Source organism: Poromitra crassiceps (genome assembly GCF_964638095.1).
Source record: "Poromitra crassiceps genome assembly, chromosome: 20".
NCBI lineage: Eukaryota > Metazoa > Chordata > Actinopteri > Beryciformes > Melamphaidae > Poromitra > Poromitra crassiceps.
The window spans coordinates 24,571,746-24,599,245 of record NC_139637.1 but is presented as its reverse complement, the minus strand read 5'-3'; the positions used below and the strand labels follow the sequence as shown (position 1 = coordinate 24,599,245).

The 27,500-nt window shown below is 47.5% G+C and overlaps 1 protein-coding gene across 1 annotated transcript in view; it reads right to left on the bottom strand.

Annotated features, from left to right (window-relative positions):
* The window catches only part of LOC310795143 (vasopressin V2 receptor-like), a 25,387-nt gene extending 327 nt beyond the window's left edge, over nt 1-25,060 (bottom strand). The window contains exons 1-6 of the mRNA XM_083657186.1: nt 24,969-25,060; nt 9,482-9,864; nt 8,514-8,759; nt 7,904-8,050; nt 5,140-5,854; nt 1-2,664 (exon numbers count right to left, since the gene is read on the bottom strand). The exon at nt 1-2,664 is cut by the window's left edge and continues 327 nt beyond it. Of these exons, the coding sequence (XP_083513312.1) occupies nt 2,465-2,664; nt 5,140-5,854; nt 7,904-8,050; nt 8,514-8,759; nt 9,482-9,862 (1,689 nt within the window). The 5' untranslated portion in view covers nt 9,863-9,864; nt 24,969-25,060 and the 3' untranslated portion in view covers nt 1-2,464. The remainder of the gene's footprint in view (nt 2,665-5,139; nt 5,855-7,903; nt 8,051-8,513; nt 8,760-9,481; nt 9,865-24,968) is intronic.
* Between the last annotated feature and the right edge of the window lie 2,440 nt (nt 25,061-27,500).

Here is a 27,500-nt window from a genome sequence, read left to right as displayed (position 1 = left end):
ACCATATACAGTAACATCCTAACCTCATTTTATACACACAGAAAGTTATAACGTCTACTGTATGTACGGTAGCTTATATAAGCACGGCTTTATAAAACAAAATGTAGCAACGTCGCTATTTTAAGTCGGTCATGCAGTTGAGGGGCCTAATGCATTATTATACTCTTCAAATGTGATATAAAAACTGTACATGAACATAAGGCAGTAACTGAAAAATATATATATAAACAGTATATATACACACACACGCACACATGCGCGCGCACACACACACACACACACACACACACACACACACACACACACACACACACATACTCATTTACATAATAATAAATAACAGGAGAAAAGAATATAAATGGCTCAAGGTGTGACATAACGCGTCTCAGGGTCCCTGCTGTGTGTCTAAGAATAACATGGCTGACATCATTCTAAGTTTAATCTTAGCGAGGGAGGCCCCGCCCCCTCTATAAATGTGTGCTGCTGGCGATACAGGCACTCTGACAGGGAGCCATTTTGACTGTTGATTTTAAACCTCTCCCAAGTTTTGAAAACATCCCTTAAAAGTGACACAGAGTCCAACATGGTAGTTTCTTCAACTCCCTATAAATAGGACACCTCGTATCCTTATCCGGAATGAAAATGCAGTATCTGTTGAAGCAGTGCAACACTTCTGCTGTTAAGACCTGGTGGATGAGGGAAGGGGGGGGGATCTTTGGTTTGTTAAAGGGACAGCTCACCCTAAACTCAGCTTGTGGTCCTCGAAGCACGCCAAACAAAAATTCATTTGAAAAACTCAACAGCATTATTGTCTCTTTCCAGAAATCGTGACCTGCTTACTGAAGATAATCCACAGACTTTTTGTGTTGTGAGTAGTTTCATTTTAGGGTGAGCTGTCCCTTTAACTCCTTGTTGTTCCACCGAGATACAGCACACGTTAATTATGTCGGACCATTTACAATTGTATGATTTTACATTCAACATTTATCTTACACCAAAATGTAATAATAATAATACTAAAATGTGCCTTAGATCTTTCAGATGTCAATAATAAATATACTTTACAATGTTTTCGCACTGTACACGGAATGCTGTTGAACGCTTCTCATTCCTCGTTTCCTTCCCGTCTGTCTGTGCCGTCCTTCTGCATAAACGCCCCGCGACAGGAACATGCCAGGAAGGTAGTTTTATGTACCTCATACCAGTCATACCTCCTACTGTACTGTACCAAAACATAATCACATAATTGTCTCCCAGTAGGTTGCGGAAGCCTGGATTGTTCATCTTGTATTCTCTTAGCCGTACCCCTCCTCCTCCACCTCTGTTCTGTTTGTTTGTGTGTGTGAGAGTTTTGCATGTGTGTCTCTATGGACTTGTTTGTGTGCGAGTGTAGTTTTGCGTGTGTGTGTGTGTGTGTGTGTGTGTGTGTCTCTATGGGGCTATCTAATTGCCGGTGTTGCTCGACTCCGTTCGGATTCCTGTCAGGGGTCCTGTCTTGACAGTTACTGCGCCGTCCGTAGTCGGTCTCTCTCCCTCTCCGGCACACAGCTCACAACCCGCTATTGTTCGCTGGGAAACTCGATTCCTCCTGAGTGAATATGAATGCAGCCACAGGCATCCATCTCCAATCCTCTTCTCTTTGATTTAACAACGTTTCCGCATATTATTAGATAACCAAAGCAACCAAAGCCTTCTCGGGACACCTCCTTTGAGTAGTAACATCAACAACATGTCTCCGCCCAGTGTCTCTCTCTCTCTCTCTCTGTCTCTGTCTGTCTCTGTCTCTCTCTCTCGCTCTCTCTCTCTGTCTGTCTCTGTCTCTCTCTCTCGCTCTCTCTCTCTGTCTGTCTCTGTCTCTCTCTCTCACACTCTCTTCGCGCCGAGCTACACCCATGTCTGTTGCTTTGTGCATTAGGCGTGCCAGAAGGCCATTAATTTGTCAATCCACTGGCTCGCATTCCTCCAGCTCTGTCTGAGCAGGACGAGAGGGGATTTGGAGTCTCCTCCTCGGTGTACAACAAGATCCTACTGCTCCTCCGGTACTCCACGGTCGCTGGAGCGAAACACTTCAAGCACTTCAAACGTCGCGTTGCGTCGCAGATCGCTGCTGTTGACAGTCCACTATACATTCCATAGTGCCCCCGGGCCCTTCCTCAGCGCCCGGATGGAGGGAGGGAGGGAGGACAGGACAGGTGACGGCAGATAGGGGTCCCCGCTGACACTCCCTCTGTTGATGGAAAGATCTGTTAGGGGTCAGCACACTCTGTTCTCCGCGAGCCGGAGGAGGAGGTGGAGGAGGTGGTGGAGGTGGGTAGCCGGTGCTGTGCAGTTTGCGTGCGGACGGCGCAGGCGTGTCCTTGTTGTCATAGGCGTGCAATCACGCGTGTCTTCTCAAACATGTCAGTGTGCGTGTGCGTGTGTGTGTGTGTGTGTGTACACACGCGTGTGTGTGTGTGTGTGTGTGTCAGTACAGGCTGTCCTTGTTGGTGGTGGAGGTGTGCGTGGTGGTGGAGTCGTCGGGGAGCGAGCCGCGGCGCGGGCGGGGCCGGCAGCGCAGCAGGCCCTGCAGCTCTCTGGACACGCTGCTGGAGAAGGCGGTGTAGATCCACGGGTTGGTGCACGAGTTCAGACTGGCCAGCAGCATCAGGATGGTGAAGGCCACGCCTGCAGAGGAGAGGACACACACCAGTGTAGGGCATTAGCCAGGGGGCAATAAGTGCAAAAATGCCCCAAGAAATCTCAGAATGCCCCTAAAGATCGAGGGGCAAAAATTGCCCCCAAGATTTTGATAATTGTGTTTCATTCAATTAATTTAAAGGGACAGCTCACCCTAAAATCAAAAATACATTTTCCTCTCACCTGCAGTGCTATTTATCCGTCTATATCGTTTTGTGTTAGTTGCCTGAGTTTTGGAGATATCGGCCGCAGAGATTTCTGCCTTCTCTCCAATACAATGGAACTGGATGGCACTCGGCTTGTAGTGCTCGAAGCACCAAAAAAATACATTTGAAAAACTCAACAGCAATGTTTCTTTCCAGAAATCATGACCCCGTTTACTCAAGATAATGCACAGACTTTGTTGTGAGCAGTTTCATGTCGGAACTATTTTCTTTTGCAGTCTCATGTAGGAACTAGCTAGCAGCTAGCAGGTGTAGTTCGGTCAAAAGAAAATAGTTCCTCCATGAAACTGCTCATAACGAGGTGTGTGGATTATCTTGAGTATCGGGGTCATGATTTATGGAAAGAGACATTGCTGTTGAGTTTAGCACCTGCGGCTTGCAGGTGCTAAACTCAACAATGTCTCTTTCCATAAACCGGCTTGGTTGCCAGAGGAAGACGCAGAACACAGTCACACAACCAGGGCTGTTGTTCACACTATGCTTTAGCAACTTGATGCACTAAGTACTAAAGAGCCTCCAACATTTTGTAAATGCCCTTTTACACAGACACACACACACACACGCACACACGCACGCACGCACGCACGCACGCACGCACGCACGCACACACACACACACACACACACACACACACACACACACACACACACACACACACACACACACACACACACACACACACACACGCACAGAGCCATCAGTCAGCCGGTGGAGGTCATTCATGCTACTGGGGATAGGGGGTGATAGCGAGCGTGTGAAGGGCAGATAGATGATCGGTGTCTACATACATCCTTCCTCTGTCGTATGAACTGAATATAAACATGTATGAACTGAATATAAACATGTATGAACTGAATATAAACATGTATGACCGCCATTCAGTATGAATGTAATAAACCCTTCATGATTATTGTTTTTTCCTCCTGGAATAGTGACTGTAAATATCCTCATGGGACAAAAAAACCCTACCTACTTCCTTTTGCTGTTTTCATACTTCTAATAATAAGCTTTTTATGTCTTAAGTACAACATGCTTATATGTGTGCGTGTGTGTGTTTGTGTGTGTGTGTGTGTGTGTGTGTGTGTGTGTGTGTGTGTGTGTGTGTGTGTGTAGGTGTGCGTGTGTGTGTGTGTGCGTGTGTGTGTGTGTGTGTGTGTGTGTGTGTGTAGGTGTGCGTGTGTGTGTGTGTGTAGGTGTGCATGTGTGTGTGTGTGTGTGTGTGTGTGTGTAGGTGTGTGTGTGTAGGTGTGCGTGTCCGTGTGTGCGTGTGTGTGTGTGTGTATATGTGTGTAAGGGGGAGGCAAGCTGTCTACCTGCCAGTAAATCATTCATGTGTATGTATATACATGTATCTGTGTGTGTGTATGCGTGTATGCTTTTGTATATTGTATGTGTGTGTGGGTGTTCCTGCCCTGGGCTAGCTGCTGGCACGGGACATTGTTGATGACATGTCAACATCTGGACCGTTGCAAAATCAGCACGGGACATAAACAGGTTATTTACCGGCCCCTGGTGTTTGTCCTTTAGCTCGATGATGAGAGTGAGAACACCCAGTCGGTGGCCATAGCCTACTGTCAGTAATAACTCAAGCTAGCCTTGCTTCACCGTTAGCTTGCCAGCTAAAGACATCAACAGATGCTGACCGTCGGCCAAAATTGCACAGAGGCAGGAGATCCAGGTCATCCAGGAGTTTTCTGGTTGTGGATCAAAACAAACATCCTTTTTGACTGTGTATTTCGCTCACTGTTCAGAAGTGAGTTGGGACTAGCTCCTCCTGGAGGCCACGGGGGGGGGGGTGTCATCCCACCCTCGGCCCACGGGGGTCGTTCCATGTGGCGGTCTGGATCTGGAAGAGGTTACCTTTCACAATGTTGCTGCTATACTCATTTCTGCCCATGAGCCAAAGTAGTAGTGAAGCAGATTAAATGCACGTTTAAATGTGAAATCGTTCACATCTGGAAAGAACTTTGGCGATTTTAGACCCTTTTTAGGAGAGCTTCCCATCCTCTGAGTGATGACGTATCCAGGCTCAGTTGGACAACAGCAATGATCAGGGGTTGTGGTTCTAAACCAGATCTGCTCCTTTCGCTTTCATTGGGGTTTGCACATTTTGGTTGGACAATCAGACAGGTGACAACTGTGCTGCTAAGGCAGCTCAATCGATCCCGGAAAGAAAATAATCGAACCGATCCACTTTGCGATCGTTATCCCCCCCACAAAGGTCTAGTTCGTGACTCACCTTGATTGGGAGGGTTGGGGTCCCAGGCGGCCCACAGCTGGACGATGAAGAAGGGCGCCCAGCAGAGGGTGTAGACCAGCACGATGACCAGGGTCATCCTCACCGTCTTGGACATGGCCTTGGTGATGCTGGGGGGCGGAGTGGCGGGGGTCTGAGGGGGCACGTAGTCCAGGGAGCAGCGGGGAGAGGAGCCCCCGTAACCCGCGGCCAGCTCGTACGACGGCGCGTAGCACTCCTGGCAGTAGCAGCCGTTGGCCGGCCCGTGCGGAGAAGACTCACAAACCAGGTGGGCCACAGGTGCGTTTGGACTCCTAACCTGATGACCCTCTGAGCCGTGCACTGTCTGTTGATCTGTGGGCGATGTTGTTGCTGTTGTTGTTGTTGTTCTGTGCTCACCTTGGCAACTGCTATATTGAGTAGCAGGTGATGCGTAGCTGTAACATTCTCCCACCTGGCTATTATTGTGGGTGCTGTTGTGGGGGCTTAGAGGGTTGTTATTCACGCCCTTTACGAGCTGTCCTGCTCTGCTCCCCTCGCGAGCCCCCGCCGCTCCTCCTGCGGAGGAGGAGGAGCGTCTGCCCCGCTCCCGCGCCCGATCGTCCTCCTTTTTGAAGCTGTGGAAGTGGAAGAAGACCTCGTTCTTCTTCAGCTCGGCCATCACCACTCGCTCTGACTTCAGGTAGATGTTGTTGTGGATCTCCCGGAAGATTCTTATCTGAGAGGAGGGGGGGGGCATGAGAAATTAGTTTTCCGAGATTGAGTTTGGACGCTATATTTGACAGGAATGCGACGTTGCGAGTCACAAAGTCGAGTAAAGCAGGTCAACGTCAACATTCAAAGACCGAAGGGACCTGTAATTCTATTTTATGACTGGCGTGTCCCAGATTCAGCTGGTTCTCTCTTTATTCTTTTGACATATTCTTGTTTACATTGCTGTCTGACAGCGTCATGATATTTAGGACTGACAGGGAAAATGAGGAGAGCGAGAGAGATGGTGGTGACATTCAACATAGGCCCTGACCCTGTCCATTCTTTTTATGCAACATTATTAATTATAATACCACATGCTCTGCTGAAATCAGGAAAGCTACCATATTATATTGCACAATGTCGTTTCTGCAGCCAAAATTACACTTCTGAGCAGTAATATGAAGTAATATGATCTTTTTTCATGGGTGATCTACTGTATTTGCCTTGTAACTATTTTTTTACTGTTATTTTAAGTGGTTTTAAGGTTGTTGTTGTTGTTGTTGTTTTATTATTATTATTATTATTATTATTATTATGATGATGATGTTATTGCAGGAAACCATTCCTCATGCTGTTGATCATGAAACAGGTTTTCACAGGACACTGCACTCCAAGCCACAATATGGCATAATGTGACCACAAAGCCCATGATAGACACTTGACACCAACAGTTAAGCTTCCAGAACTAGACGACTTCTTCCAAACAGAATATCATACCTCTGAAAAAGACTGGAGTGTTGGTGCGGCCCAGTAGCTCACCTGGTAGCGTGTGTACCATAAAGACCCTAGTCCTTCCCGTGGCCGGCCCGGGTTCGAATCCGACCCGTGGCCCCTCGCTGCGTGCCATCCTCCCTTCCCTCTCCCTACCCTTCCTGTCTGCCATACTGTCCTATCTACTGTATAAAAAAAATGCCACAAAAGATCATGTAACAAAAGGAGACTTTAGTGTCCAACAGGCTCACTTGATTTGAAATCTGAGAGAGTGAAAACAAAACTGTCATGAGCTCGACAGTATGTTTGGGCCAGAGTGAGATCTGGTGCATTCCATTTCCTGGCAGCAGGTTCTCTCAGAGTGGGCAGATTCTGTGACCGGCCGGCCCAACGGTGGTTCCTCAAGTGCTGCGTTAATTAGGGGAAAGAGTTTTGGGACCCTGGAAATAACTTTCTCTAAATAGAGCAGCGAGGCCGATGGGGACGCAGCCCAGAATGTCTCTATCCTCTAATGGGATGCTACACAACACAAACCGCACAATCGCGCGCTCGCTCGCCGCTCCCCCCCCCCCCCCCACACACGGGTCATCAAACCACAGCTGCCAAATGCACCCGCCATGAAAACAAAGCAGCATTTCATTCATTCCACCTGCCTGATTTGGTGATACCATCTACAGGACGTAATCCGTCATTAGCCTAGTTGAGTCCATGTCCGAGTCCTAGACTCGTTTTCAGCATTCATGCATTCGGACTTGGAAGTTGGAGACGAGGACTGAGACTTGTTAATTGTTAATTGAAGACTGTTTGTAATATAGAGAGGCAAAGCGACCGCCTGCTTCCTGCTTCAGCACTGTACCAGAGATTTTCATCCACCATTTATTTTCCCCATATAGACATTTTGTAAAATGCTTATAAAAAGAGTTTTACTTGTTCAAACCAAACGGTTCAGCTATATTTAGAAACAGGAGAGACCACATAACATTTCACTCGGACCAAAGCGTAAAAGAATTGCGGATTTAAAGAAAATATTCTTTCGATGTCGTTTTTTTTTGTTTTGGTGTGAAATGTTCTATGGTCTCTCCTGATTCTAAATATAGCTGAACCGTTTGGCTTGACGAAGTAGAACTATTTTTTATAAGCATTTTACGAAATGTCTATGGGAAAATAAATGGCGGATGAAAATCTCTGGTACAGTGCTGAAGCAGGAAGTAGGCGGTCACTTTGCCTCTCTATTGGGCCAAAAAATTTGATAGAAGATATTGATAGCTACTTGACGACAACCCTGCAGTGGAGACGGTCGTACCTGACACACGGTGATGATGAGGGCAGGTAAGAGGAAGACGGCCACGGTCATCCAGGTGACGTAGGCCTTCAGCCCCCACGGCTCGGCGAAGTGACCCCAGCACTCAAACTCCCCGGGGAGCACTTCTGAGCGCGAGAAGATGAACACCTGACAGACCGGACAGAGGGAGGGTGGTCAGCACACCCACACAGACAGAGGGAGGGTGGTCAGCACACCCACACAGACAGAGGGAGGGTGGTCAGCAGCACACCCACACAGACAGAGGGAGGGTGGTCAGCACACCCACACAGAACAACCAGTCAGTTTCCTTTCTCCATTAACCCAACACAGATGGTGTTAAAAATAGACTCAACATGTTGAGTTCCCCCTGTTCAGGATCAGGGTGTGAGCACCAGCTGAGCACTCATTTCCTATTGTGCCATGTGTTTGTGTTGCGTGCGTGTGCGTGTGTGTGTGTGTGTGTGTGTGTGTGTGTGTGTGTGTGTATGTGCGTCCACATGTGTGTGTGTGTGTGTGTGTGTGTGTGCGTCCACGTGTGTGTGTGTGTGTGTGGGTGTGTGTGTGTGTGTGTGTGATGTTGTGTTTTCCTCTGTGTTGGCCCCCTCCCCACCTGTGGTAAGCTGAGGACCAGCGCGAGCGCCCAGGCCACCATCACGGGGGTGTTCCAGCGGGAAATGGCCCCGCCGCGGTACGCCTGCAGCGGGCAGCAGATGGCATGGTGGCGGTCCACCGTCATGGCGACGATCATATAGGAGGAGGCGAACATGCCCACGATCTGCAAGTACTTGACGGAGCGGCAGAGCACGTCTGGTCCCTGGAACCTCTCTGTGATGTCCCATACTAACTGGGGAAGAACCTGAGGGCAGACAATTTAGAAGAAAGAAACGATTGAATGGTTTTGTCAAATTGCGAGCTATACCAGTGTGTAAGATATTGTTGTGGTTTTGTATTTGTTTTCATGTAAAGCATCTTTGAGTGTCTAGAAAAGCGCTATATAAGTCTAATCTATTATTATTATTATTATTATTATTATTATTATTATTATTATTATTATTATTATTGTCCGTCAGACAGATTTGGAAGAACAATAAAAGGTTTTGGAATGATTGATTTATATTATTGCTCTATGTAGTTAAAGCCACATAATGGACAGAAAAGTAGTGCTGACTGGAGTTATCTTATTCTGCTAATGCTAACGTTCTTATACTTAAAGGTTCACTTCACCAAAAAAACTATGCAAATTTATTTTGCACATGATCTCATCATGCATATCTGAAAACTGTAAACAGTTTTGCATGCGTTCATTTAGTTTGACAGTTATTGAGAGTTGAGTTGACTTGAGTTAAGTGATGTCATCAGAAGGCACCGAATCAACGTGCCGTATTAATTACAAGTCTTCTGATGACATCACTGGTGTGTTCGACTTACCTCAAACCAAACGCTCAATAACTGTCAAACTAAATGAACGTCTGCACAACTGTTTACAGTTTTTGGATTATGTGTGAGATCATGATGCAAAAATAAATCGGTATTGTTTTTCGGCGAGTTTCCCGCCAAGTAGTAAGCAAGTGAAAGGACCTGAAAGAACGCCACCACCAGGTCGGCCACGCACAGGTTGACCATGAACACGTGCATGGGCGCGTTCTGCTTCCTCCTCCTCAGCAGCACCCACAGCACAAAGCCGTTGCCCAGGGTGGTGAGGGCCAGCACCAGCGCCAGCACCGTGATCTCGGCCCGGGCCAGGCCCAGGTCCCTCGCCCGGGGCTGGGGGCTGGGCGTGTGCGGCGTGGCCGAGGCCGAGGCGTTTTCGGGGAAGATGCCGAAGAAGGACCCCCCGCTGTGCGTCGAGCCGTTGAGCTCGGCGAAGAACGAGGAGGAAGACGAGAGGTTGTTCCTTCCTCCCGCCAGAGAGGAGAGGGCTAACCCATCCCAATCGCTTCCCCCGCTGACACTTTCCATGCCTGCGGGGACAAAAACACAAAGTGTTAACGTCAGAAGGAGCCAATAAAAACGTGTTGTTTGTGGAGATTGAAAGTTCAAAAGAGGCCCTATAGAGACGCTGCATGAAATAGGCCACGCCCCTTCACGGGGGAAAAGCTCCGTTCATTTCCACACACCAGCGTCATTTTCCTTGAATTAAACATAGCTAAAAGCTGTTGTGTGGTGGGGCTGCGCAGACAACAAAATGTAAAAAATCGCCAGTTAAAGTTTTTTTGTACTCCTGAGCAAAACAAGGAAGTCATTGAGAATTGGCGAGAAGAAGAATGTGGATCTAGCTGTCAAGGAAGTAAGTTGGAGTGTTCATCTTCCGTATATACGATCTTTTTGTGCAACACACAACCATGCACGCGACATAGGAGAACGCCAGGATTGGAGGGGGGGGGGGGTTCTGTTTTCCCCCGTCTTGGGCGTGGCTTCTGAATGATGACGCGTTACACAGTGTCTCTATACGCAAACCCTGACCCATCAAATTAACGTAATGCAGGTCATAAGACTATGTTTGCTCAGATCAACAAACAGTTTGCTTGTTTAGAATTATCTCCAAATCAGAGCGGTGTGTAAAGCATGTGAGCCACTATCAAAACCCTCTTTATTACATTTACTACTAACGGCCCTCAAATTTGTCAGCTGAGCCATTGAGTTTTTCTTAAAGTGCTGTTGAGAATCCGGATGAAAACACTTAGGTCTTTTCTTGAAGATACAGGGTAATAAGGATAACTAAGATTTCATGGATCATAGTATACTTTACTGTATACTGTATGGCTTAACGTTGGTACTGGTTATATAACCTTTATTACATTTTCTCAAAAAGTTTCATTAAAAGACACAAAGTGGACTGATCGCACACAGATGGAATGTAGACCGTGAGTGAGCATTGTTATGTTTTTGGTTCTGTTTCCAATTTTTTAATAACTCTTCAATGTGTCTGTTTGTCCATCTGTCTAAAGCCCCGAGCCGGTTTGACGCAAGTCCTGCCGGGTTTATTTTCCTTCTTCATACTTTCTCAAGGTTGATCTGACAGCTTTTCCCTCCGATCCAGAGTCTGTGATTCCTTCACCTTCGCTCTCATAATCTCTCTCATCCCTCACTTGCCCCATACATTCCTGTTTTCCCTGTTTTTGTTCTCTCTCTCTCTCTCCCTCTCTCTCTCCCTCCTTCTCTCGCCCTCCCTCTCTCTCCCTCTCTCTCTCTCCCTCCCCCCTCTCTCCCTCCCTCCCTCCTCTCTCTCCCTCCCTCTCTATCTCTCCCTCCCTCCCTCTCTATCTCTCCCTCCCTCCCTCTCTCCCCTCTCTCTCTCCCTCTCTCTTCCTCTCTCTCCCTCCCTCTCTCTCCCTCCCTTCCTCTCTCTCTCCCTCCTTCTCTCTCCCTCTCTCTCTCTCCCTCCCCCCTCTCCCTCCCTCCTCTCTCTCCCTCCCTCTCCCTCTCCCTCTCCCTCCCTCTCTCCCTCTCTCTCTCTTCCTCTCTCTCCCTCCCTTCCTCTCTCTCTCTCCCTCCTTCTCTCGCCCTCCCTCTCTCTCCCTCTCTATCTCTCCCTCCCCCCTCTCTCTCCCTCCCTCTGTCCCTCCCTCTCTCTCCCTCTCCCTCCCATGCACGCAGGCAGGCATTCTTCTCTGTCTCTCCTCAAGTCAGACTCTCCGTTGAGCTCGACCAAAATTCAAGTTTATTTTCTCTCCGCTCACAAATAAATAACTCGATAGAAGAAGAGAAATTTGATATGAATGAAAATGGCAATTTTAAGAAAGAGAGTAGGCTACATGGTATTTTGGGGACAGTCTTGGCCAAATAAACCTCAAGGCAGAAGAAGAAAAAGGGAGGGAGAGATGGAAGAGCGAGTGACGAAGGAGGTATGGACAAAGAGCAGCTAAAGGAAAAACCCACCCGGTATAATGTAGGTAGAAGAATAGACTTGTGGACAGATGGGATAAGACAGGGGAAAGGGAGGTAGACAAACACAGCTTGGAGGTGGTCTGTGTGCTTGCTGGTGATCATAGAGGGTGTGTTGGTCGATACCTGGGGCGGTATATCACTTTGACTAATGCGCAGACAGGAGTGGCCCTGGCATTGTGTGCTATAACGAATGGCTACTTGGAAATTTCCAATTCCCTCAAAACACGGCGGCAAACCTATAGCAGCGATAGCGTCGGGGGGGGTAATTGAGCGAGACTAACGAGAAAGTTACAAGGCTGTTGGAACGACTCCGTCGAGAGCGAATGGCCAATTTGCCGGTAATGGCTCACTTACTGATGGGGCGAGCGAGATAACGCGCAGGCAGCAGAAAACATATTGTCAAACTGTGACATGTTGGCTTTGGAATGTATGGAGGACGAATATGCATGACAAGCCATGCCAGCTGGATCTCCCTCTCTCCCTCTGCCCAGCATGAAGGTAGTGAGGGAGAGAGGGAGAGCCTGCTCGGTCTGAGAGCAGCATCTGGTGTGGATCCTAAACTGGGCTTCCACAGCATTGCCATAGAAGGGAAAAGTAGGCCAACTTTTCAAAGCGTTTGGCAGGAGACCCCGGTGTACGCGGCTCTGTCCGTCCATCCCCCCCCCCCCCCCCTGGATCAAAGTTGGTAATTATCTCTCTTATTACCCGTTTTAATTAAGGGTTTAGACAAGGAGGCCTTCTCTCTGTTTTTTAATCCAGGAATCTCTTGGCCTCTCTGTTGTCTGGACCCGAGGAGCCCCGTTGCCCCTGTCTGTAATTATAATTCATGAGAGACTTCTTTATGCTTCTGCAGTTCCTCCACATGTCCTATGTAATTACATTATGTATATTTGCCTTCATGCTTATAATGTCTCGACGTCAAATCCCTATTTTCTTGACCCCCATATGGTTCAGATAAGGTATAATTGTGACCTAAACATTAATCACGGTAATTCATCGCACTGATTCGATTGAAGTAAAACCGTTGTTTGAACTGGTCGGGAGGGAGAACATTATTTGACCATGTTGTGGTTTTTTGAAGAGGTCGATAGGTAATATGTCAACCGTGTCAGAGGTCTCCTCGATCGGCTCTCCTGGACGGATTCACAAAGGGGAACTCTGAATGAAATCCTTGTTTCCCCCTGAAGTCCTGAAGGACACGGAGAATGTTCTCCAGATATCTCCCCGTGTCTCATTTGCATGGCTTGTTGCATCCAAGAAATAAAGATGGATTGTCTTCCCAATTGCTCAATGAGCTCTACTACAGGAGGAGAAGACCCACGCACGGCTTCAAAAACTTTTCTTGGCACCGGCGAGTCTCCTGTCCTCAGAGGAGATTCCTTGAACTGTAGTAACATGGAGAAGGTAAATAATGTCTGTAGAAATGGGGGGCTGTATTCATTTTTGATGTAATCTTTTACACTATATACACACGCCGCCGCGCGGTCTTTATGAAAAATATGCGTTGTACATTTTCCCTAACAACACGAGCAGCTCCCATCTGTCTGATCGACTTAATGTAAAGCACAAATTATTCCGACTGGCTTGCCGGACGGACTGTAGAGACACTGCTCTTTAGGAGGTGCAGAGCGTCGCTTCCTCTCTTTACTTTAAAGCTTTCACTCTGATTAACGAGCGAGTTGGTCCGTCCCTCGCTTTCCTCCCCAGAGGCGCATCGGCAGCAACCATCCATTTTCTTGTCCTTTTCATCTTACACACTCTCTCTCTAGTGCCCCGAGGCCCATGGTGAAAACAGGTAGTTAGTGCGCAGCAAAGCAAAACATTACATCTTTCACCATCTCAGCCCTGTTTTCTTGTTGTTCACCAGCGTTGGGGGTAACTCATATTACAAAAGTAACATATTACATGTAATATATTACTTTTAGCAGTAACTCAGTAATATAACTTATTACTAATAGGATTTCAGTCATATTATACCAGTTGCTTTGTCAAGTAAGACAAGTTACAAATTCAGTTACATTTTCTTTATCAAAGCATATATTTTAATAGATACAATCATTTCCTAATCAAATTGTGTTTTTATGCAAATAACCACTATAGATGACAATAACAAAGGAAAAGGATAACATTTAGAATTTTGAACACTTTACACTGACTTCAAGACACTTGAAATTATTTTTCGGGATGGTTCCGGCGGCGGCGATGTCATTCTGCTACTGCCATTATTTTGGTGTGAAAGTAATGCAAAAGTAGTGTAATAAGTAATGAGTTACTCTACTACACAGACAGTAATATTGTAAAGTAACTCATTACTTTCAAATGAAAGTAACTAGTAATACGTAGTACATTACATTTTTGAAAGTAACTTGCCCAACACTGTTGTTCACACATGTTCGTGTCATTCCGCTCCAACACACTGCGTAACGTCGTGCCAACTATGCTGAGACCCAACCACAGTCTGCAGAGAGATGGCAAAGAAGTCCCTGTATCCAATCCTGTCTGCCATCACAACTGACTCCATTTGTTAGGGACAATATGATGCAATTATAATTATTACCAGCCGCCATAGCGGGACTGGTTATTGTTTTTCACCTTGTGAAGTCTGTGTGTGTGTGATGTCATCAGGGCTAAATGTGCTCCTGGAGGAGACACCTATTGTAGCGTGAACTACCACAGAAGCTGTTTTGAGGACTTTTCCAGGTGTTTATACATCTGTGTGGACAGATTTTGTCACCATGGTAGCGTCAAAACCGTGCAAGGCGCAGTCAGGAAACTTTACAGGTGTGCAGCTGACATCCAAATGAAGGCAGAGTTCGAAAATAGCCAGGGTCCGAGAAACAGGGACACCCCCACACCCCCACATTTACGCCCCCTGGCCCACATTCAGGGAGCGGGCATCACAGCTGGTGTGATCCCATCCCCGCAAGATCTAGTTTAAGTTAGTTTAAGTGATCCTTTATTTAGACTCAGTTCTCAGTCTCTAGGTGGCGCTGTTGGCGCCGCTCACCAAACGTCTGGGAGCCGAGACTATCCTTTATTTATCCCCATGGGGAAATTCATCCTCTGCATTTGACCCATCCTCTACTAGGAACTTTCCTAGAACTAGGAGCAGTGGGCAGCCACTGTGCAGCGCCCGGGGACCAACTCCAGTTCTTTTGCCAGTGCCTTGGTCAGGGGCACTGACAGGAGTATTAACCCTAACATACATGTCTTTGATGGTGGGAGGAAACCGGAGCACCTTGAGAAAACCCACACGAACACGGGGAGAACATGCAAACTCCACACAGAAAGGACCTGGGACGGACCGCCGGGGTTCGAACCCGGGACCTTCTTGCTGTGAGGCAACAGTGCTAACCACTGAGCCACCGCGCCGTCCCATGTGTTGTTTAGTCAATATGAATTATTATTTGTTATCTGGTCAATGTGAATGATCATTAGAAGGAACTTTGATCCTGAATATGATGTGGTTTATTTTGGCATGGCTTTCAACTAAATCTGGCGGTTTTGTTTTCATACTCCTCTCCTATTTCCTTTGATGTTCTTCATTATATTGCAAAAAAGAATTACAACATCAAATTTGGCAACATGGTCTCGTAACATTTCATGAAAAGAGCACAGAAACTCTGAAAGGCTTTTTCATGGTCGGGAAATGGATTTCGTTGACTTAAATCATGGCTGGTTTCTTGAACTTTTGTCAGACTATAGGCTGAAGACATTTGAGGCTAATGCCAGCGTAGATGGCAGGGTTAATCAGTGTCTGACATGAAGTGGTGGCAGACAGACAAGTTGGTGCAAAATTCTGGGAAGAAATCCCAAACTTAATTAAAGAGCTCATCACTGCCCTCCCGGTCTGCTCTGTGGATGCCAGTCCCTTGATTAGTTCTTCCCTTTGAGCAGATCCGACCCAACCCTGCTAAATGATGTCCTCATCACCAGCCCAGCGTACGCTCAAGCTCTCGCTACACGTTACTCTCATCACCAGCCCAGCGTACGCTCAAGCTCTCGCTACACGTTACTCTCATCACCTGCCCAGCGTACGCTCAAGCTCTCGCTACACGTTACTCTCATCACCAGCCCAGCGTACGCTCAAGCTCTCACTACACGTTACTCTCATCACCCGCCCAGCGTACGCTCAAGCTCTCGCTACACGTTACTCTCATCACCAGCCCAGCATACGCTCAAGCTCTCGCTACACGTTACTCTCATCACCTGCCCAGCGTACGCTCAAGCTCTCGCTACACGTTACTCTCATCACCAGCCCAGCGTACGCTCAAGCTCTCGCTACACGTTACTCTCATCACCCAGCCCAGCGTACGCTCAACCTCTAGCTACACGTTACTCTCATCACCCACCCAGCGTACGCTCAACCTCTCGCTACACGTTACTTTCATCACCAGCCCAGCGTACGCTCAACCTCTCGCTACACGTTACTCTCATCACCTGCCCAGCGTACGCTCAAGCTCTCGCTACACGTTACTCTCATCACCTGCCCAGCGTACGCTCAAGCTCTCGCTACACGTTACTCTCATCACCCAGCCCAGCGTACGCTCAACCTCTCGCTACACGTTACTCTCATCACCTGCCCAGCGTACGCTCAAGCTCTCGCTACACGTTACTCTCATCACCAGCCCAGTGTACGCTCAACCTCTCGCTACACGTTACTCTCATCACCAGCCCAGCGTACGCTCAACCTCTCGCTACACGTTACTCTCATCACCAGCCCAGCGTACGCTCAACCTCTCGCTACACGTTACTCTCATCACCTGCCCAGCGTACGCTCAAGCTCTCGCTACACGTTACTCTCATCACCAGCCCAGCGTACGCTCAAGCTCTCACTACACGTTACTCTCATCACCAGCCCAGCGTACGCTCAACCTCTCGCTACACGTTACTCTCATCACCTGCCCAGCGTACGCTCAAGCTCTCGCTACACGTTACTCTCATCACCCGCCCAGCGTACGCTCAAGCTCTCGCTACACGTTACTCTCATCACCCAGCCCAGCGTACGCTCAAGCTCTCACTACACGTTACTCTCATCACCCAGCCCAGCGTACGCTCAAGCTCTCGCTACACGTTACTCTCATCACCAGCCCAGCGTACGCTCAAGCTCTCGCTACACGTTACTCTCATCACCAGCCCAGCGTACGCTCAAGCTCTCGCTACACGTTACTCTCATCACCAGCCCAGCGTACGCTCAAGCTCTCGCTACACGTTACTCTCATCACCAGCCCAGCGTACGCTCAAGCTCTCGCTACACGTTACTCTCATCGCCCGCCCAGCGTACGCTCAAGCTCTCGCTACACGTTACTCTCATCACCAGCCCAGCGTACGCTCAAGCTCTCGCTACACGTTACTCTCATCACCAGCCCAGCGTACGCTCAAGCTCTCACTACACGTTACTCTCATCACCCAGCCCAGCGTACGCTCAAGCTCTCACTACACGTTACTCTCATCACCCAGCCCAGCGTACGCTCAAGCTCTCACTACACGTTACTCTCATCACCCGCCCAGCGTACGCTCAAGCTCTCGCTACACGTTACTCTCATCACCTGCCCAGCGTACGCTCAAGCTCTCGCTACACGTTACTCTCATCACCCAGCCCAGCGTACGCTCAAGCTCTCGCTACACATTACTCTCATCACCAGCCCAGCGTACGCTCAAGCTCTCGCTACACGTTACTCTCATCACCAGCCCAGCGTACGCTCAAGCTCTCACTACACGTTACTCTCATCACCCAGCCCAGCGTACGCTCAAGCTCTCACTACACGTTACTCTCATCACCCAGCCCAGCGTACGCTCAAGCTCTCACTACACGTTACTCTCATCACCCAGCCCAGCGTACGCTCAAGCTCTCGCTACACGTTACTCTCATCACCAGCCCAGCGTACGCTCAAGCTCTCGCTACACGTTACTCTCATCACCAGCCCAGCGTACGCTCAAGCTCTCGCTACACGTTACTCTCATCACCAGCCCAGCGTACGCTCAAGCTCTCGCTACACGTTACTCTCATCACCAGCCCAGCGTACGCTCAAGCTCTCGCTACACGTTACTCTCATCACCAGCCCAGCGTACGCTCAAGCTCTCGCTACACGTTACTCTCATCACCAGCCCAGCGTACGCTCAAGCTCTCGCTACACGTTACTCTCATCACCAGCCCAGCGTACGCTCAAGCTCTCGCTACACGTTACTCTCATCACCAGCCCAGCGTACGCTCAACCTCTCGCTACACGTTACTCTCATCACCCAGCCCAGCGTACGCTCAACCTCTCGCTACACGTTACTCTCATCACCAGCCCAGCGTACGCTCAAGCTCTCGCTACACGTTACTCTCATCACCAGCCCAGCGTACGCTCAACCTCTCGCTACACGTTACTCTCATCACCCAGCCCAGCGTACGCTCAAGCTCTCGCTACACGTTACTCTCATTCTTCACATCTCGCCTAGATCCACCTACTCCTGCTGCCATCCTAACCACCATTCCAACCACCCTCCATCATTGTAGGCGTACAGCTGCGGTTACTGATACGCTTGTTGTTTCCGTGTAATTTCAATTACCACCCTCATTGTTGGATTCTGGCAGCAGGAAACCGGATCCGAATGGTCCAGGGCAGCCAATCAGCACCCGAGCTGACAGAACATAAACATATGAATCAAGCGTAGCATGATGTAACACAGCTTTTGGTCTTGTATGCTGTTTCTCCCAGCAGGGCGAGAGACTTCATTTACATAGCGATCAATACGGCGTTATTCAATAAACGCCTGGATGAGTCATAGTGGGTCCACGCCGGTGCTGTGGACTTCTGCAGCATTTCATCCGCACGCTAAAATAAGATATGACAGCAGCTTTGTTTTATTCCTGCACATAAACACATTACATTAGATCCTCATTCACATTCACACACTCAGGCTGAATGCATCGATTCAATGACAAATGGACACTCTGTGTATATTAATTTCAATTTGCCGAGCTGCGAGGGCACCTCTGCTACTCGCTGAAAGTCAAATTCACGTTCGCACACATTCATTCATTCTCCACGCGCCAGTTACAAATTGCAGCCTCCATTGATTTATTGTGTCCCTTATGTGTCAGTCCTGCCTCCTGCCTCCACGGCACTCCTGCCTCCATGACACTCCGGCTTCCATGGCACTCCTGTCTCCATGGCACTCCTGCTTCCATAGTACTCCTACCTCCATGGCACCCCTGCTTACGTGGCACTCCTGCCTCCACGTCCCTCCTGCCTCCACAGCACCCCTGCTTACGTGGCACTCCTGCCTCCACATCACTCCTGCCTCCACAGCACTCCTGCTTACGTGGCACTCCTGCCTCCATCTCACTCCTGCTTACGTGGCACTCCTGCCTCCACATCACTCCTGCCTCCACAGCACTCCTGCTTACGTGGCACTCCTGCCTCCATCTCACTCCTGCTTACATGGCACTCCTGCCTCCATGCCACTCCTGCTTACATGGCACTCCTGCCTCCATGCCACTCCTGCTTACGTGGCACTCCGGCCCCCATGGCGCTCCTGCCCCCATGGTACTCCTGCCTCCATGGCACTCCTGCCTCCATGGCACTCCTGCCCCCATGGTACTCCTGCCTCCATGGCACTCCTCCCCCATGGCGCTCCTGCCCCCATGTTACTCCTGCCTCCATGGCACTCCTGCCCCCATGGTACTCCTGCCTCCATGGCACTCCTGCCTCCATGGCACTCCTACCCCCATGGTACTCCTGCCTCCATGGCACCCCTGCCTCCACGGCACTCCTGCCTCCATGTCACTCCTACCTCCATGGCACTCCTGCCCCCATGTCACTCCTGCCTCCACTGCACTCCTGCCTCCATGGCACTCCTGTCCCCATGGTACTCCTGCCTCCATGGCACTCCTGCCCTCACGGCACTCCTGCCCCCACGGCACTCCTGCCTCCACGGCACTCCTGTCTCCATGCAACTCCTGCCTCCACGGCGTACAGCCCATGTGAGCAACAAAGGTAAACACTTTCGTCTTTCTGTTCTTTTGCCCAAGCTAACCCATTAAATGCTAATCATGTGGGGACCACACCTCATTGCACACACTGATACAGCCATTATTACGCGGGCATATTTCAATACAACTCTTGTGTGCCCTGCTACTTGAGTTTTGTATTTAGGAACCTCGCCTTGAGTCATGAAGTTGATTCCCATAATAGACTGGCCGGCCAGACAGGGCTCACTTTGGTTTCGTGTCGAAGAAGGTCCAAGTCCTCCTATGTGCACTGATAAAGCCCGTCCACAAGACCATCGACTGTTGTTCTTGTTATGTATGATTAACCAGCACGCGACCTTAAACCATACTGATGTTTTTCACATCACAGAGATGCCATGAAGTTCAGAGTAGTCTACACACCATGTGTGGAACATGAAGTTCAGAGTAGCCTACACACCACATGAGTGGAACATGAAGTTCAGAGTAGCCTACACACCACATGAGTGGAACATGAAGTTCAGAGTAGCCTACACACCACATGAGTGGAACATGAAGTTCAGAGTAGCCTACACACCATGTGTGGAACATGAAGTTCAGAGTAGCCTACACACCATGTGTGGAACATGAAGTTCAGAGTAGCCTACACACCACATGAGTGGAACATGAAGTTCAGAGTAGCCTACACACCACATGAGTGGAACATTAAGTTCAGAGTAGCCTACACACCATGTGTGGAACATGAAGTTCAGAGTAGCCTACACACCATGTGTGGAACATGAAGTTCAGAGTAGCCTACACACCATGTGTGGAACATGAAGTTCAGAGTAGCCTACACACCACATGAGTGGAACATGAAGTTCAGAGTAGCCTACACACCACATGAGTGGAACATGAAGTTCAGAGTAGCCTACACACCATGTGTGGAACATGAAGTTCAGAGTAGCCTACACACCATGTGTGGAACATGAGGTTCAGAGTAGCCTACACACCATGTGTGGAACATGAAGTTCAGAGTAGCCTACACACCATGTGTGGAACATGAAGTTCAGAGTAGCCTACACACCATGTGTGGAACATGAAGTTCAGAGTAGCCTACACACCACATGAGTAGAACATGAAGTTCAGAGTAGGCTACACACCGCATGAGTAGAACATGAAGTTCAGAGTAGCCTACACACCACATGTGTGGAACATGAAGTTCAGAGTAGCCTACACACCACATGAGTGGAACATGAAGTTCAGAGTAGACTACACACCACATGAGTGGAACATGAAGTTCAGAGTAGCCTACACACCACATGAGTAGAACATGAAGTTCAGAGTAGCCTACACACCACATGAGTGGAACATGAAGTTCAGAGTAGCCTACACACCACATGAGTGGAACATGAAGTTCAGAGTAGCCTACACACCACATGAGTAGAACATGAAGTTCAGAGTAGCCTACACACCACATGAGTGGAACATGAAGTTCAGAGTAGCCTACACACCACATGAGTGGAACATGAAGTTCAGAGTAGCCTACACACCACATGAGTAGAACATGAAGTTCAGAGTAGCCTACACACCACATGAGTGGAACATGAAGTTCAGAGTAGCCTACACACCACATGAGTGGAACATGAAGTTCAGAGTAGCCTACACACCACATGAGTAGAACATGAAGTTCAGAGTAGCCTACACACCACATGAGTAGAACATGAAGTTCAGAGTAGCCTACACACCACATGAGTGGAACATGAAGTTCAGAGTAGCCTACACACCATGTGTGGAACATGAAGTTCAGAGTAGCCTACACACACCATGAGTAGAACATGAAGTTCAGAGTAGCCTACACACCACATGAGTAGAACATGAAGTTCAGAGTAGCCTACACACCACATGAGTGGAACATGAAGTTCAGAGTAGCCTACACACCATGTGTGGAACATGAAGTTCAGAGTAGCCTACACACCACATGAGTGGAACATGAAGTTCAGAGTAGCCTACACACCATGTGTGGAACATGAAGTTCAGAGTAGCCTACACACACCATGAGTAGAACATGAAGTTCAGAGTAGCCTACACACCACATGAGTAGAACATGAAGTTCAGAGTAGCCTACACACCACATGAGTAGAACATGAAGTTCAGAGTAGCCTACACACCGCATGAGTGGAACGATGTTACCACACCGACGCCTTGACAGTTCACGGGTGATATGGTCAGATAGTCAGTCAATATCTGACTCAGTCTTGTTTACATACAGTACAGTAGAACGGTAAAGAACTATGCAATGTCTGACTTAAAGTCTGTGTTTACAGTCCTGTACATATGGGCCCTTCTTGATCTAACCTCGTCTCTCTCTTTCCTTATATATATAAAAAAAAAAAAAAAAAACCCTAACCAACCTTGTACCACTAACCTAAACTTGTACCACTGTTCCTTCAGAAGCTGTAGTTGTCATAGACTGTGCTCCATAGTTGATTGTTCTATTGCAGACAGAAAAATGTGTTATTGTAAGTCGCTTTGGATAAAAGCGTCTGCCAAATGACGTAATGTAATGTAATGTAATGTATATACTGTACGTACACTTTTAAACACGTATTTAAAATAGATAGATACTATACACCACTTATTTATTATAGTTTGTGTGGTGGTCTTGGAGAACCCTTGGAGAACGCTGCTACACATTGATGGTAATGAGCCAAAGTAAAGGAGTTTTGCAGGTATCATACTTTGAGATTTTGAGCGATTTCCTCATTTGGTAACTTTCATCTCCGTAGTTCATCATGGTGAATAATTACTTTCATCAAACAAAAATGGAAGTATTTATTTGTATGGTTTTGGTTGGAATGCCACTGTAGGAAATGGAATGTTGTGGAATGCTTAAAGCAATTTTTCCTCACGTTTCACTTTTAGACACATAATAACAGATTCAAATCCTCTTGACTTTTGATCTGAGAGAGCTATCTCAGTCATTCAAAAAGTTATAGGGGGGAGTTTCTCATTTATGGAAATATCCCAAAATGAAGATTTTCACCATGTGAAAGAAAAGAGCACATGAAATATTCATGACTCTAGTTCATTTGCATTTCACCTTAGACGAGACAGGGCACTGCTTTCAAGTCTGACATTAACCTAGATCTGCAAGAAAGATGACATTTAAACTTTTCGCCAACTAGGGCACAGTACAGTAGTAAGGACTTTGAACGTTTTGATGAATCAAAACAACCACAATCCAAGTCAGAAACTAGAAATATTTCACTTATTGCACTTTAGGCAATGTTTGGAAGTACCTCAACAAAACGGTGAATGATTTTCAACATGGAAAATGGTCCTACCCCTATACCCCATAACCACCCACATCACTCCAACCACTCCCTCTACCCACCCCTCGAACCCTGACTCTCCACGACCTTCTTAACCCTCTATGGCCCATTTTCCCTAGCCCCGCCCCTTACTGATCACAGCCCCTCCCCTTCACCCACATCCCCCTAGCCACTCCCCCTACACACCCCTCAAATCCTGACTCTCTGCGACCTTCCAATCCCTAGCTATGGCCCCTTATACCTAGCCCCGCTCACTTCCTTGATGGAACAGATGGACATGCAGCCACAGTGACCTTGAACTTTGACCTTTGAGCACCAAAATGTAATCACTTCATCCTTGAGTCCAAGTGGACGTTTGAGCCAAATTTGAAGAAATTCCGTCAGGGCATTCCTGAGATATCATGTTAACGAGCACGAACACGGCGGTCGTGAGGTCACAGTGACCTTGAACTTTGTCCTTTGGGCACCAAAATGTAATCACTTCACCCTTGAGTCCATGTGGCCGTTTGAGCCAAATTTGAAGAAATTCCGTCAAGGCCTTCCTGAGATATCACGTTAACGAGCACGAGAAATGGTGGCCGTGAGGTCACACAGTGACCTTGAACTTTGCCCTTTGACCACCAAAATCTAAACAGCTCATCCTTGAGCCCAAGTGGACGTTTGAGCCAAATTTGAGTGAAAAGCTTAAATGTTGTTCTGAACAACATTTACACTAGCTAAAACAAACAAGAACAGAGGATTGCCAGAGGTATACATGTATTTAAACATTTGTATGATGAACAACTTGTTCATCATACAAATGTTTAAATACATGAAGAACAAGTTGTTCATCATACAAATGTTTAAATATACCTCTGGCAATCCTCTGTTCTTGTTTGTTTTAGCTAGTGCATACCTTTTTTGTGCGTCAGAGTACATTGAGTGCAACGTAAACCGGAGTCAACCTCGTTGTATGTATATGTACACACAAACGGCCACTAAAGCAGATTCTGACATCCATACCACACTGATGAAATGAATCCCTGTCAGAGACGACACGGAATAGAGCATGTGAAGAAGAAAGAGATGAGGAAGATGATCGCTTCTCCTGATGGAAGTGACAATCAAGGAAGAATGCATACCATGTATTGTGCCAAGAAGAACAAGAAACGCACTTGAAGCACTTTGTCTCAAATTGCTCTGAATCGGAGAAACGATACGGTGATTTGTGCTGAACGAATTCTGATACGACTGAGATTAGGCCTACCTGTAAAAGGTTGAGCTCGTACACTCTAGTGAGAACTGACAAGCCGACCTGCGCAATTAAACTGCTACGGTAGGAATGCCAATCTCTGCACGAGATGCGAAGCCAACATTATATTAGTACCCATTTACTCATGGCCCAAGCCTAAACTTGTATTTCTTGTTTATAACATTCAATTATGAATTCTAATCTGAACACAGAGTTTACAAGTTCAGCAGTTGTTCCTTTTGAAAACCGGCACACAATGAGCTTTTTGAAGATGTGGATTTGTGTGCATAGTAAACAGATCGGTCGACTCCAGCTATTTTTTGAAGCTGTTTTGCCATCATAAATCTCCATGAAGAGCTTTGATTTGCCTTAGAAAATATGGGCAGGAAACACACACACACACACACACACACACACACACACACACACACACACACACACACACACACACACACACACACACACACACACAAACACATACACACACAATATGGGCAGGGAATACAGACAAACACACACACACACACACACACACACACACACACACAAACACACACACAATATAGGCAGGGAATACACACAAAACACACACACATGCACACACACACACACACACAATGGAAGAGCACTCCAAGGTGAGTATAGGCTGCCTCCCTCCCTCCCGTCATCCCTCACCTTGTTGTCAGTGCATGGTAAAGCGTCTCACGCGTGTCCTTTTCTCTGTGTCTCTCGGTGTCTCTCTCTCTCTCTCTCTCTCTCTCTCTCTCTCTCTCCTCGGTGCTACAGGACACAACAGGAGAGGCGGCGTCACCATTAGGCCCCATTAACACGACATGCTACAGCAGATCACATTACCGTAATGACCCGGCAATAATTCGCACTTTTTATTGTTTTTTTGTACCGCACATGGAAAAGTTATTAGAAGTCTATTACATGCATTTTAACCCCCGGCCACGGCGTAAAAAACATCTTTTTCATTTACCAGAACATTAACTGTCACTGATCCTGACAGCAGCTCAAATATATATTATGTTGAAAACAGGATAGACAGGTATGGTAAATGGCATATAAATCATTAGAACATGCCAAATATGCTAATCTAGAATATTTTAAATTTGAGGGTGTAAATTTGAAATAAACATGACGGCATCCAGAAAAAACCTATTTGTAAGCAAAGGTCATCAAACAGCCAAAAATGTGAATTATGTCACATAAGTTTATCTAATTTGGGTAGGTGGCACATCTTTCAAAAAAATATATACTCAATATAGACTGAATACATAATTCACTTTACACCCTATCTGCATTTTCTTCCGACACCTCTGCACTACTACAGAACATTTAAAATATAGCCTATGTCTTTACAGAGAAGAGTGCTATTTAATATTTTACTATTTTCCTTTATATCATTATAACAAAGGGTGCGCCATTATGAGGTGTCTAAGATTAATACTAGGATAAGAGCAAGACCCTGATTAGGAACAAGTGGATGTATGACTTAATGAATAATAATAACAAGAATAAATAATAATATATTCATTAGACAGCTTTAGTTTCAGATTTATTCAGGATAGGACAATCTAGGACAGTGACCTAGATTGGTCAAGTAAACAGATCTAGTCAACAATTTGAGCTACTTTTAGTGCCTGCAGAACACATTCATAATAAAAAGAAGACGATTAATTAATACTAATTAATTATTGTTGTTGTTATTATTCTAATTATGATCAAACAGTCACACATCAAATATAAGGCACTTACTGATCCTCAGTGGTGACAGAGAGGTGTCAAAATTGTCCCCCCAAAACATTCACATCCTCCAAGCTGTCAAAGCCAAGTCCCTCTCAGGGTGAAGTGTCAGAGGCAGTTGGACTTCTGAATCAATTAGACAGTAGATAATAATTATAATAATTAAAAACAAAAACAAAAACAAAAAGTCCTGTGACCTGTGTGTCCGACACAAAAAAAACACCCAGGGGGGCTTTTCTGTCAATGAGAAGGAATTTGTGTCAGAGGTCTGCGCAGGTCCTGTGTGTGCCTTGTGGTGGTAAGTCCTCTCCGTACGGTAGTTCATACATGTCAAAGTAATCCATTTGTTAGGCACGCGTGTCCCGGCTGCTGGTGCGTCACATTAGAGAGGCTGTTGCATTGAGCTGTGTGACTCCACCAGCGACAGAAATGAATTTGAGCTCCAGCGTCTGATCCTTCCCCCCTCTATCCCCTCCTCCCAGGTCAACAAGCCTGTCCTCTAGGGCTGAGGGGGCGGAGCCTGCAGCCAGGAGGGGAGGGAGGGAGGGAGGAGGGGGGTGTGGCTGTTATACATACCTATGAAGTGTATAAGTGCAGCGCTGAGGGAGAGAGAGAGAGGTGGGGGGGGGGGGGAGAGCAAGTGAGAGGGAGAGTGAGGGGGTAGAGAGGGGCAAGGGAGAGAGAGGGGGAAGAGGAGAGAGAGAGGGGAGAGGGAGGAGGGAGAGCAAGGGGGTAGAGAGAGAGGGCAAGGGAGAGAGAGAGGGGAAGAAAGATGGGGACAGTGAGAGAGGGGGGAGAGGAGAGAGAAAGGAGAGAGGGAGAGAGAGAGCGAGGGGGTGGAGAGAGATGGGGAAGAAGGGTAGAGAGAGGGAGAGAGGGAGGAGAGAGAGGGGAGCGAGGGGGTAGAGAGACATGGGGACAGAGAGAGGGGAAGAAGGGTAGAGAGGGAGAGAGGGAGGAGAGAGAGGGGAGCGAGGGGGTAGAGAGACATGGGGACAGAGAGAGGGGGGAAGAAGAGGAGAGTGAGGGGCAAGGGGGGGAGAGAGGAGGGGAGAAAGGGTAAACGATGGGGTAAATGTAAAGAATGGAAATTGTGTGTCTGTCTGTATGGCATGTGTGTGTGTGTGTGTGTGTGTGTGTGTGTGTGTGTGTGTGCGTATAGGAGAGCACAGTAGGCCAGGGACAGGTAAAAATCATGGAATGGTGAAATATGTGTCTGTATTTGCATGTGTGTGTGTGTGTGTGTGTGTGTGTGTGTGTGAGAGAGAGAGAGAGAGAGAGAGAGAGAGAGAGAGAGAGAGAGAGAGAGAGAGAGACACCAGAGAACCACCTCCCCGTAGTGATGTATGCTTGCTTGGGTCATTGATATATGCCGTCTGTGTTTTTACTCAGTGCTCTCCGCTGTGTGTGTTTGTGTGTGTGTGTGTGTGTGTGTGTGTGTGTGTGCACGTGTGTGTG